Here is a 13,468-nt window from a genome sequence, read left to right on the forward strand (position 1 = left end):
AATTAGCCAAGCATGGTGGCGCATGCCTGTAGTCCCAGCTTCTCGGGAGGCTGAGGCAGGAGGATCGCTTAAGCCCAGGAGTTTGAGGTTGCTGTGAGCTAGGCTGACGCCATGGCACTCACTCTAGCCTGGGCAACAGAGCGAGACTCTGTCTCAAAAAAAAAAAAAAAATTGTAATTCTAGTAATAATTAGGAAGCATGCTTTAAAATTAGCTTTGGTTAGAGTACCTACCATAATATTATTAAAATAACATGTGAGTTTCACAAGGGGTAAGTAACTTTTGAAGTGTTCTTTGAACATCTGCAAAAGTAATAATGTGAGTTATCTGGTTAGTCCTTGAACTTTCTTTGGTTTGTGGTTTTGCTTATTTTAAAAAAATTCTTTGCAGCTTTTCGATGTGCCTACTGTTTTTTCTTGAATCCTGCAAGAAAAACCAGACCCCAGGCTCCAAGACTTCCAGAGTTCAGTTTCGAGAAGAGGCAGGCTTTGGAAGGTTCAAGTTCAGCTGGTCCCTTGCCATCAGGAAGTGTGCTTTCATCAGAGAACCAATTTAATGAAGGTATGAATATTTAAACAGTTTTGACTCTTACTGTGTGATATTTAACAATAAAGCCTAATGCTTTTAGATAAGAGTGGATTAATTTATCAGATTTTGCAGCATGTATGCGTCAGCTATTGTTCTGATACTGTAGCCTCCTGTGTGATTGCTATGTGTTTCACTTTTAACATACAGGTTATATTGTGATAAACAGCATCTAGCACCAGCTCGGTAAACACTGTTTAAGGAATGATCTCTTCTAAAAACTGTTGGGAGATTTGATTAGCAGTATTTTCATGGGATCATTTTTTTCAATTCATCTAGGTAAAGCAGATTATTGGAATTATGAAACAGCTATTCAGAGTATAAAATACTTATAAGATTTTTGATTAACGTTGATAAAGTAGGTTTATGTCTTCTACTTGAATTGGTAGAAATTACCAGAAAGCAGGAAACTTTGGAATTGTAAAGTCATCATTGCCTTTTTTGGATGACTATATAAATAGAACTTGTATTCCACTGAAACAATTTATAGAGGTCCACAAGATTAACATTGCCTTTGATGTAATGAGTTTAGAGAAACTGAATACATTAGAATTTACTGGGTTTTAGAATTCATCTTACAATTCTGGTTTAGGAATTTTAGGGGAAGTTTCATGAAAAAAAATGGAAAAGATAAGATGGAAGATTTGACTATTAATTGCCAACTGTTTCTTGCTACAATATTAATATTTGGTCAGGAACTCTTTGTTAAGCAGCTGTGAATTATGGAGATTGCTAAAATTATGACACAGCCATGATATTTCAGGGTTATGTCTGGTACCGAAAAAAAGGCCTATTGGAAGTTTAGTTTGCACAATTTATTTTCCAGTCAGTATTCATTATTTTAATTTTTAGGAATTATTTACATATATTTGCTTCTTCATAAAAACATTGAATATTGCAAAAATTGCTTTAACTGAGGATATTATATGAGGCAGTAAACTTTCAGATATCAGAAATTTAGCATAAGATTTGAGTATCTTTTTATTTAAACTTGGAAGAATGAACCTAAAATATGTGTGTTGAATTGGGCTTGGCTTTTGGCTTACTAACAAATATGAAAATGAATTTGAATACAGATAGCTATGACAGAGGCCTGTAATACTTCCAACACTGAATCAGTACATTTATCTTCTCCAAGTCTGCAATATCAACTCCAAACACAGTCAAGTTTTTTTCTTTTGCTTAAGTCATGCTCTGAGCCACATGCTGTGTCGCATGCAAACTGCCTGCCTTGCCATTGCAGCCTCTTGGAATTGAAAATTAAAGGATTTCATCTGAAGATGCCTAAAGGAAAAAATTGAAGTCCTTTCCATGAGTAACCTTGCTTATGAAAGCTAAAGTGAATATTTGAAAGCCAATAGTTGGGACGAAAAGAAAAGAAAAGAAAAAATGGCCAACAAAATAAAAATCTTGATAATGAGCCCCATGCTTTGTATCTTCTGCTAAGGTCAAGATGGATAGTTAGCAAACAACACCAAGCTATACTTTTCCTTCTCATCTAATCTAGGAGGAGCAATACCCCAGATGTCTCATTTTCTGTCTGAAATCTCCGGAATGAAGTCTAACTGTGTCAAACTCAGTCCCAATAAGGTAATGTTAATAGGTGAAGACAAAACTTGAGGCAGGGTCTGATAACTCCATAGTGCTAAAAACTGAAGCAACCATTCCATTTGTTTAAGATAGTTTCTAGAGTAGTAACTTTCATACTTCTCTTTGGATTCACCAAAGCGGCCATGAGCTTCTTTTTCTTCTTTGGCTTTCCAGAAGACTGAAATTTTTCTCAAGACTCCTATCTCAACACTGTGACACAGAGTTATGGATTTCAAGCTGGATTCCTTTAGTAAATTGCTAGAAATATTTCTGATGAACAGAGGAAGCTGCATTTGTTTTAAACGCTGGTGGCATACTCTTTTGATTAAAATGAACTTTTAAGTAAGACTGTATCATCTCAACCATCTACTCTGTGCTAACAGCCAACGTAACTGGGATTTTAGATTCCTGATTTCTAAATTATTAGATGATGCAGAAACTTAAGATCTGAAAACAACCTTTCCTGCTTTAATCTATATATTATTAAAAACATTGAAATAGCTCCTTGATAGCAACAGGAACTGTAGAGATTAGGTTATTGAATTTACAGATGGAACCAAAAGGTAACTTTCTTCCATCTGAACTTTTCTTTCCACAAACATCAGTAACCATTTATATGAATAATCTAGAATTAATGGAAGAAGTGTTTTTTTCAATCTATGATGTAAGACTGGAAATTAAGTTTTGTTTGGATTCTGATACTGAAAGATTTTGCATTTAGGATGAGGCACAAGGCTTTTATAATTTCTGGACCACTCTTCATAAAAACATATGGAATCTTAGAAAGTTTTTATCAAAGATGAAGACCTAGAAGAAATTTTTCCCATTAATTGCTCATTTGAATTCCTTTTCTGTCTGAAATCTCCAGAATGAAGTCTAACTGGCTCAAACTCAACCCCAATAAGGTAATGTTAATAGGTAAAGACAAAACTTGAGGGAGGGTCTGATAACTCCATAGTGCTAACAACTGAAGCAATCATTTTTTCTAGAACTTTGTATCCAGAAGCTTTGGTAATAGATTATTAGCAAAACACAAGAAATTAAGGATATGGATTGTTTTTTTCTCTGAGAGCATATGGTATGCCAAGAAATGAACTGCTTTTGGATTCCTCAGTTTCTTTTATGATTAAATTAAAGTACAGTAATACCTGGATCTCCACTAAGTTACATTAAAGTGGCTTATTAGTTTTGCCTTTTTTAAACCAACATGTGCTTTCTGAAATACCTGGTATATAGCATTCTTTTTGTCATATGTGGTAATCATTAAAGTACTAGATTTCTATATTGTTCATATACTAGTACAGTGATTTTGGCTTTTATGTTTAAAAAATGTCAGTATCATGTTTTCATTGGTTGATTGTGTTTGTCTAGATCTTATATAATTATTTTAGTATAAAATAAGTTTATAATCCAACTGGAAATAACTCACTAATAATAAAACTCATGACATCTAATCAATACCATCAAAATAGCAAGTAAAATTTATATTAGGTGAAATTTATCTTGTTAATCTGTTTTCTGTCCTTCCTTTCTTTTACACACAATACCATTAAGTTGTGTAGAACCAGGGAAAATTCTATTTTTAGTATTTTCATTATGATGCTCTAGGAAATTGAACTATTTGATAATGTAAATTTTGTTGAATTCTCTGTATATACCAGATCCAAAAAGCTTATACCTTTGTTTATATTTACTCAAGATGTAAACTTGCTTGTAGTATGTTTTTGCATGTTTGTTTTAGATAGAGATCTTTTGGCTTTCTGACTCCGTTTTCTAAAACACCTTCACCTAATAGTTTAGTTTTAGATCATTGCCTAATAAAGAAACTCTTAACTTGCCTAATTGATTTGTTCACCAATGGTAAATAATTAAATGGTATTCTTTGTGTTGAATACTACCTATTTTCTCATGGGTAGTTATCATTTAATTGAATTTTATTCACGGAGTCATTGGGTTGAATTGGGATGAAATTCATGCCTTTGTTTCTTAATAAGTTTATAAACCTTAATAACCTTATAAAGCTCTCAGCTTTAGTTATGAAATTGTTATATAATTCTCTGTTAATCTTTTACACCTAGTTGTTTAGAATTTGTTTGATGACTTCTCACAAAATGGCATTGGCATCCAAACATCAAGTACCTATCTTATTTAGACTAGCTAATATCTGCATTATAGTCATCATGTCACATACATTACTGCTATTAAAATTGCTTTACTGCAAATTAACCCACAGGAAGAAAAGTAGTCATTAATAGGCTCTTTGATTATTTTCAAGCTCCACCCACCATTTCACCAATTTTTTTAGTCTTCCACATATTCTCTGAAATACAGTACAATATTGAACAGAAAACTTTGTATATCCTGTTGTTTTCTAATTATGACAGCACATTGAATTCTTATATTACAGGCATTTAAAAATTCCACTGTTATAGTTCTCTTCTTTGTACTAACTGCTTCTTTAGACCCCATAATTTTTAAATTAAATTGACTTTGAGTAGTAAAGGGTATATTTTGGCAAATAGTAACATCACAAAACTTTAATATGATATAAGCCTTGAATTTTGATACATCTCCTGTTTCAGTACAGTATTGAGGCAATCTGTTAGAATATGACGAACTATGTGGGCCTTTGTTCAGTTAAAGATGTTTATTGGTGAGTTGAGTTATGGATTCTGAGCTTTTTGCTTTTCTATTTCTTGTGGCTTTATTGGTTTGTTTCAGAAGGCTTACTAAACTATAACAAATTGTTAAGTCCTTGCCAAGTAAATATTGCTCTATGGCCAGAGAGTTGTGGAAAACCATGACTCTTAAATTCTACCCTGGATAAATTCTGTGAGGGTAGAATTACAAATGGTTGGTGACTCCTGAAGTTTTCCATGGAAGAACTTGCTTGCTCTTGTAGCAGAAATGATTTGTACATGTCCATAGTTTTATTTGCCCTTTCTGCTTTTCCTTTGTGTCCTGGAACATGGAAATAACAAAACTTGAGTGACTTACTGCTTTTCTACCTTGGATTTTTTTAAGATTCCAAGTTGTGCAGCAATGCCATTTTAAGTTCCTTATTAAGATACAAGCAGGGTTTTTATGAAATTTGGCACAAATATGATTATAAACATTCCTCACTACTCTGTGATTATATGAAGTTTTTATACAGTAAAACCTCATTAAGCTGGATGTCCCTAATTGTAGACTTTGGGCCTTTATTCTACACATAAGAAGGAAGAAAGAAGGTGGTTATAATTAATTCTGCCAACCAGAATCCAGGGTATCTGCTTAAGGAAGTAATTCTCTTTAAATATTTTTAAAGTCTTGGCATAGAATGTGTGGGTTGTAGATAATTTGTATTTATTAAAATTGGTATGATAAAACCATGAATTTCTAAGACTTCCATGTTAACATGTGTGCATATAACCATAATTTCTTTGTAAAGCTATTAATTAATTTTATTTATTTAGCAAACTCTTGCCTGTACTATATAAGGAACTTAACTAGAACTTTTTACTAAGTAGGCTGGCCTTCCCTCCAGATTTTTTGAATCAGTAACATTTGTAATATATCATAAGGGATCTTGTATGAGGGTAGGAAAATCTGCTTTTTTGCTTAGCTGACATGGTTTAGCCATATTTCTCTTAGCAAGGATATTAATTGCTATTTATTACAAAAACAAAACAAATACCTCAAAGCTAGATTTTTATCTTTGACTTGGAAATTGGGTGACCCAAAGTTTGTCTGCTCTTGTCATTCCCTTCCCCATCCTGTTCTTTAAATTTCAAAGAATTAAAGGCAGTATAATTAATAAAATTCTTATTATTAAATTATTATTAAGAGATTTTAATTTAATAAAACTCAAAAAGAGAGTGTAAAGTGAGTAAATTTTCAGATAGGGACCAAGACCCTTACTTAGCTTCTTCTATGGAGATGGGGGAAAATGACCCTTCCTTTTCCTTCCCTAGGATGCTAGGTATGTAGCATATTCTGACCCAGTGGTTGAACACAGAGGACTTGTCTTACAAAGGGACGAGGGGAGACTTGTCATGCCTTTAGGAAAGGTGGAATCTGACTTTCCAAGTCCTTGGGTAATAGAGATGTACATCCGTGGGAGAAAGCACTGCCCCCCTTCCCCCCCCACACACAAAAGTGTACATTTACACATTGCTCATGGGGTGGTCAGGACACAAGGGAAACAGTTCCTTTGGAAAATATAATCTGGGAGTTAATACATTTGCTTCGTATGCTGGACTGTTGTCTTACAGTAAATATTAATAATTCTGTTGGGACTTTGATTTTCAAACATTCGACTTTTAAACGTGTCTTTAGGAATTTATTTTGTATAAAAGTATGGGAAATTAGATAAAAGTATATTTATGGGTTTATTTCCTCCAAATTTTTTTTCTTCAATCATACTAACTCATAAATGGTATGCTATATAGGAAGTTAGGTACTCATTTTTAAAGATTTTAAGGATAATATTAGACAATGCTGTTTCTTAGTCCACGTGTGTGTATGTATGTGTGTGTATTTATCTTTTGCTTGCCTTGTTTAGCAGCTTTAATATTTAGGTATTCCTAAAGTTTTGAATCTTTATCTTTTCAGAATCTGTAGAAGAACAAGATGTTCCTGATAATAGTACAGAGCAGACAGATGACAAAATATCAGCCACAGAGCAGACAAACCAAGTGATTGAAAAAGCATCTGGCTCAGAGGAACCAGAGGAGAAACAAGAAGAGACCGAGAATGAGGAAACCTCAATGAATGAAGCCAAATCAACGGTTTCCAGAGATGACTCTATTCCTAATTCTGAACCAAGTGAAGACTCTTTGATGGCAAAGTAGTAAATGCTTCTATGTGCCTTCAACTGGATATTTATAGTCTTGTTGATGTCCGTTATTGCTTTTTAAGTGGTACTCTTTCTTTTTTCTGCCCCTCTAAGAATATGCTTGCTATCATTTGAATTCAGGTTGCCTAGCTAATTTGAACATGTCAAAATTATATCTACTGGGTATTAAGATTAAAAGCAAGTGATACCAGTGAACAAGATCCTCTTCAATGTACAGAGACCCACACTATTTAGACAACTTTTAGATTTTTTTTGTCCATTCTAAAAGTAAACAAACATAATAACAGTTTTGTTTTCTATATGTATAACCTGTAAATATCCATTTTGACATAGGAAGAACTTTGATTAGGAATAAGTTCTCTAATAGTGTTTGTTTTAAGAAATGAAACCCAATTAAGATTTTGAATACTTCATTATTAAAAATGGATAGAATTTTAACTCTTAAGATATTTGCTAGCAAGGGGAGATGTCTATTTTAGTTGTTTACATTAAGCTAAGTGGTATGAAAGTTCTAACTGTAACTACAAAGACATTGGTATGAATTCTTAATAAGAATGCAATTGTACAGTCAAGTGCAATATTTCTTTTTGATATCTTTCATTTTGCAGCTGGGCCAGAGGCACATGATGTATATAATTAGTTTGTGTTTACATAGTAACATAGGAAATATCTCTGCACTTGACTGTACTTGAATTCTGAACATTATTTATACTTGTAAAATGATGATATATAAGTGAATTTTGTGCTCTTGTGTGTATTTTGTTAAGGAAAATAAAGATAATCTGGGAGCAGTTTCTTTTTGTTAAATATCTAGACTTCTTCAAACAGTACCTTGGTGGATGACTTGGCTACTTGACAAACCTTAGTAGAAAGAGCTCACAATACAATAAACCTGTAGATTTTGCTTAGAGCAAATTCTGATGCTTTTATTCAGACTCATTGCCTTCCAAATTCAGAGAAATAGTAACATTTAGAGTTTCTAATCAGAGGTTAGGTTTTTCTGATTCAGGAGCATCTTAGGCCAATTTGTAATTTTTAACTTTCACAAGCAAGTTTTGTGAGAACAGGCAGTTTTTGGCAGTTCATTGGATTTAATATTTGTACTAAGGAATAACTGGGGAAAAATTTGCACCCAGAATGGTAATTCTTGGACATTAAATACAGTATGATTATCTTTTATAGCATCCTTTTATCTTTATTTTCCAATATTGAAAAAATTGAAATCAAGTTATTATGCCAAAGGGAGGACTGTATTATACCTATGTAAGATGGTATGTCTGACTAATGTTTCAACGTTGTACATAGTTTATCAAAAATCAAATAAAATATTTTTTAGCATTTAATAACTTATTTTTATGATTTAGTATCTTGTATATGATAGATATTTTTAAGGAACCCAGTCTATTAATAGTCTCAGGCATCTTGGTATAGTGACCAGAGTTTCTGAGTGTGCAGAATTGGGCTTAAATTCTAGGTCTGCAGACTTGGGCAGGTCACCTAAACTGTCTGAGATGGTTTCCTCATCTGTAAAATGAGAAGCAGAATACCTATTTTTCAGGGATAATTCATGTAATGTGCCTAGCTCACTGCTTGATAACTAATAGATGCTAAGTAAATGGCAGCATTTGGTATTATAGACATCTTTGTGAAATATGGGTCATAAATTCTTCCTCTTGCAGATCAGGTAATTAAAAAAATAAGATGAACATGTAATTCAGCTGTTCAGAATCAAGCCCAAGTTTTTCTCATCAGCTTTTCTTTATTATATGTATGTATATAAATATACGTTAAGGAAACAGGAAGCTGAAACTATGAAATATAATCTTTTAAAAAAAAAGAATTTAATCAGCTTTTTTTGGTTATGTTATTGGCCCATAGACATCTTAGTTAACACCTTGTAGAGTTTTGTTATAAAACATTCAAAATCGGATGTACATTGCTGGAAAATGAGAACCTCAGATATAATTTAATGACAGAATCAAGCAGATTTGAGAAATATCTATGGAAGAAGTTTAAAGGGGGATTAGTAAAATTATTACAACAGGTGACATGCTTATAATCATGTAGTATCCTTTAAATAGAATTTTTTTGATATTATTATAATGAGCAGTTAATTGTTAAAAGAGTAGTAAAATTGCCTATTTCTGATTATTAAGACTAGTATAAATGAGGAATGCCAAACTATTAAGTACTATTAGAGTGCTCTGAACTTCCTTATTTTCAGATGTTTACAGGTCATCATCTAAACTGTTCTCACTGTACCCTAAGCATAATCTACAAACATGATCTAGCTTCTCTCTCTCCATCCCTCCTCCATTGTTGTGCTATAACCACATGGGCCTCTTTCAATTCTCTGACCGGTTCTCTAAGCCCTTTCTTGCCTTGGTTTCAGCTTAAATTTTCTTTCCTCAGAGAGCTGCTCTCCCAAACTGCCTGTCCAAAGCTGGCCTCTGCCTTGTACTATCATGCCTCTCTGTCTCTGCTCACAGTCCTTCTCACAATTTGCAGGTATTTTATGTGTTGTCTATCTTCACAACATAAAGTCTGTGTGTGCAAGTGTCTTATTTTTCTTATCACATCTGTATTTCATGGGCCTAGCACAATGTTTGGTACCTATTTATTATGTGAATAAATAACTTTGTTGCTAAATCCAGTGAAAACTCCATTCTTGTTTCACTGCTTGGCAGTATTGATGATGTTGAGTACTTCCTCTTCTTTGAAACACTTTTTTTCTTTTGGCTTTTGACATTTCACACTATTGTTCTCTTACTTTTCTGGCCTCTTGCTCTCAGTGTCCTTTGTAGGTTTCTCTTCCTCTGCCCATACTTTAAATGTTGGTGTTCCTTAGGTTCTACCTAGTGTCATTTCTTCACTCTGCATATTCTTTAGGGACTCTCACCAATACCTATGAACTTAATTACCATCTGTCTCCCAGCCTTGATCTGTTTCCTTAACTTTAGAGCTATATATTCACCCATCTACTGGCATATCTCACAGTCAGTATATTCAAGAATGAACACTATTTTTTCCTTAAAACCTGCTGCAGAACCTTGAAACCTTCTATGTTTCTCATCTCATCCAAGTGAGAAATTAGAGTGTGTAAATTCATCCTTTTCCTTATATCCAAACTGTCAATTTCTGTCTCCTAAACACCTTCCAGTTATATATTATCATTTCTCCATCCCATTCACATTGCACTAATAATAATAAACATTTGCATTCTTACTCTGTATCAGGCAACTGCTATGTATTTAATATTTTATTCTTTGGCAAGAATCCTGTGAAGATTTTTATCTGGATCATAGAGAAAACTGAGATGAAGAGAAGTAAGTGTCTTAATTCATTTATGCTGGTTTAACAGAATACCACAGACTGGATAATTTATAATGAACAGAAATTTATTTGGCTCACAGTTCTGGAGGCTGGGAAGTCCAAGAGCATAGTGCTGGCATCTGGCGAGGGCCTTTGTGCTGCCTCATCTGGTTGCAGAAGGCAGAAGGGCAAGAGGGGAAGAGCAAGCAAGAGATTGAATTTACAGCCTCAGGCCCTTTTATAATTGACATTAGTCCAGCCCTCATGATCTAAACTTCTCCCATTAGGCCCCCACCTCCCAACTCTGTTGCACTGGGGATTAAGTTTCCAACATGCTTTTTGTGGGGGGACACATTCAAAATATAGCAGTAAGCAACTTGCTCAAAGTTGTACATCTGATAAGTGGAAAATCTGGGATTTTGAATGCAGGCAAATGCAGAGACCTTACCCTAAATTGCTGTTGTACTGCTTTCTAATTTGGGCCTCCATCATTTCAGCTTAACAAAGCTGTCTCATCTGGTTTCCCTGTCTCCAGTCTTGCATACTTGCTGTCTATTCTATGCATTGCAGCCTGAGTAAGTTTTCAAAAATGGAAAACAAATTATGCCACATCATTGCTTAGACCCTTAATGACTCCTCACTGTTCTTGAGATGAAGGTCAAACTTAGTATTATCGCCTAGAAAACCCTGCATTATTTTGTTCCTCTGGCATCTTCTCACCACAACTACTGCTACTGCCACTGCCACCTCCCCCTTGATGCATTTTTAATGTAGCACATTTTTTAATGTAGCTATACTAATCTATACTAATGATTTTTGTGCTTCACATATGCAAAGTCTTTTCTAATCTAGCCTTCTTGAGCTCTTCACCTGCCTGAGATAATCCTCCCACTCACAAAAATATTTTAACTCAATAAAAATAGTTGTTGAATTGAATTGGAATAGTTCCAGTTAGAATCCAAGTTTGGAAATTTTGCTATTTGTTTAACTATACCTTTTATTCTTGAAATTGTATCAGGATAGTTATAGTTTTGTGTTGGGGAGAGGCGTGTGTGTGGGAGAGAGAAAGCTGGGTTTTTTTTGTTTTTGTTTTTTGAGACAGGGTCTTGATCTGTCATCTGGGCTAGAGTGCAGTTGTGTCATCATAGCTCACAGCAATTTCAAACTCCTAGGCCCAAGTTATCCCTCCCGCCTCCCGCCTCAGCCTCCCAAGTAGCTGGGACTACAGGCGCATATCACCATGCACAGCTAATTTTTCTATTTTTTTGTAGAGATGAAGTCTCACTATGTTGCTCACACTGGTCTCAAACTCCTAGCCTCAAGCAGTCCTCCCACCTTGGCCTCCCAAAGTGCTAGGATTACAAGTGTGAGCTACCACGCCCAGCCAAGTGATTCTAAATATATTATGTACATTAAATATTATATGCTGAGTTTTAGAAAAGCTAAATGACTTATACATAGTCATAGGGGTAGCAGACACCTGAGCCAAGCCGGAACTCAGATCTCAACTCTTTAATGCAGCATACTTTATATTGAACCACTAATTTTATACTGCCTCTCACTGCTGGTTTAGAGTTTAAGATTACTTCAAAAATACAAATTTACTTCTATTTCCAGATGACAGCAACTACTTTTTTAAAACTTTTTTCTTGCAGTATTACTTCACAATATTATACTACTTTACAGTGTTACTTGTATTTGTGTGCAAATCAGCTAGTTGAAGAGTCAGAAATGATAATTTATGAATTATGGATAGCTGTTTTGAAATGATCATGGAGAACAGAGCTGCTTTAGAAAATTGGGAGAAAATAATGTAGTGAGGTACTATTTAGTATAACTTCAATTCATTATAAATCTACATATAGTTAATGAACTCCTAAAGGGCCACTAAAAATAATTCAAGTACTTATGTAAAAATGAACCAAGGTAATGATGGTTGTGAGTTGATGATCTGCTAAATCTTATAGCTTTGTAATTTGACTTGTTCTGAATTATTAAAGTTCTAAATATATTCTACTGGTCAATAAGTACATATATTCAGTCTCTGAATTTAGACAGATAAATATATAAATAAAGTATATTTGTTAGAATACAAACATAAGAATAAAAATTAAAATGAGAATGGAATTAAAGCTGTGTTATATCAATCCATAAACTATTAATTTTTCTCAGCCTAATTTTTTCCTCCTCAGAAACTAATGCACATTTCTACTTTAATACTATTTTAAAATGACTTTTTAAAAATTGCTTTATTTATTAGATAGTAAGTATCCCCCAATTACCGTTTTTATCAGTTTGCATTTGTGTAAAACTTAGATTCCATTTAATTTTCTATTCTTTCTCTTCCAGCGCTCCTGTTATATGTGGTTTAATTTATGCTACTCATGGACATTAGCAGAAGAAAACACTGCCCAGTTACACAGTTCTATATTATTTGATGCTTTTTAAAACCTATATTTTTTGCTTTTTCTCTAGTTTTTTTTTAAGTATTTATATCTTCCTTTTTCTTTGGCAGCAATATTGACAGAAGTTGGAAGTACACTGGGAAGATTAAAAAGTGTTCTTAAAAAATCTCCCTCGTAAATTAGATTTTTAAGTTCTTAGTCCAGGATTCTGTGAGAATAGGCCAAATTTTCAGCTGCCAAAAATTTTTACCAGATCCCTGGCACTTCATTTAGGAAAACTGGGAAAAATCATTTACTTTCATGAAAAGAAATATTTCTATCTTAGTCTGATTTTGAAGGGTGAAGAAAGAGGGAAATTAAATGAACATTTTTTGAATACCTTCTCTTGATCAGGCACTGTGCTCTAGGTACTTTCACACAGTTGTCACAACTGTCTGAGAAGACAGAATCCTATCAAAGAGATTAAATTCATTCCCCAAGACTATTTAGTTAATGAATGTTTCATTTATGGATGTTGTGAATGGAATCTGAAGCTAGGATCTTTAAGTCCCTGTTCTTTTCACTACCTACGATCCCTCTCCTTTGGTAGCTAAAAAAACATAGATTAATGATTTCTTGGGCTTCTCATGTTTTTTGTGATAACTCAAATGTTACTTCTTCAGTGCAGTTTTCCCTAAACCTAAGACTTGCCAGACTCTCCGCCCACACACCCTGCCCTTGAAATTCCCTCATAATGTTGC

The 13,468-nt window shown here is 33.9% G+C and overlaps 1 protein-coding gene across 4 annotated transcripts in view; it reads left to right on the forward strand.

The window, feature by feature from the left end:
* Positions 1-8,563, forward strand: part of LNPK (lunapark, ER junction formation factor) — a 63,401-nt gene extending 54,838 nt beyond the window's left edge. For all 4 annotated transcript variants that reach the window (XM_045559016.1, XM_045559017.1, XM_045559018.1 and 1 more), the window contains 2 exons: positions 390-560; positions 6,768-8,563. In XM_045559016.1, the coding sequence (XP_045414972.1) occupies positions 390-560; positions 6,768-7,006 (410 nt within the window). In that variant the 3' untranslated portion in view covers positions 7,007-8,563. The remainder of the gene's footprint in view (positions 1-389; positions 561-6,767) is intronic.
* Positions 8,564-13,468: the final 4,905 nt, after the last annotated feature.

Source organism: Lemur catta, chromosome 8, assembly GCF_020740605.2.
Source record: "Lemur catta isolate mLemCat1 chromosome 8, mLemCat1.pri, whole genome shotgun sequence".
Taxonomy (NCBI): Eukaryota; Metazoa; Chordata; class Mammalia; order Primates; family Lemuridae; genus Lemur; species Lemur catta.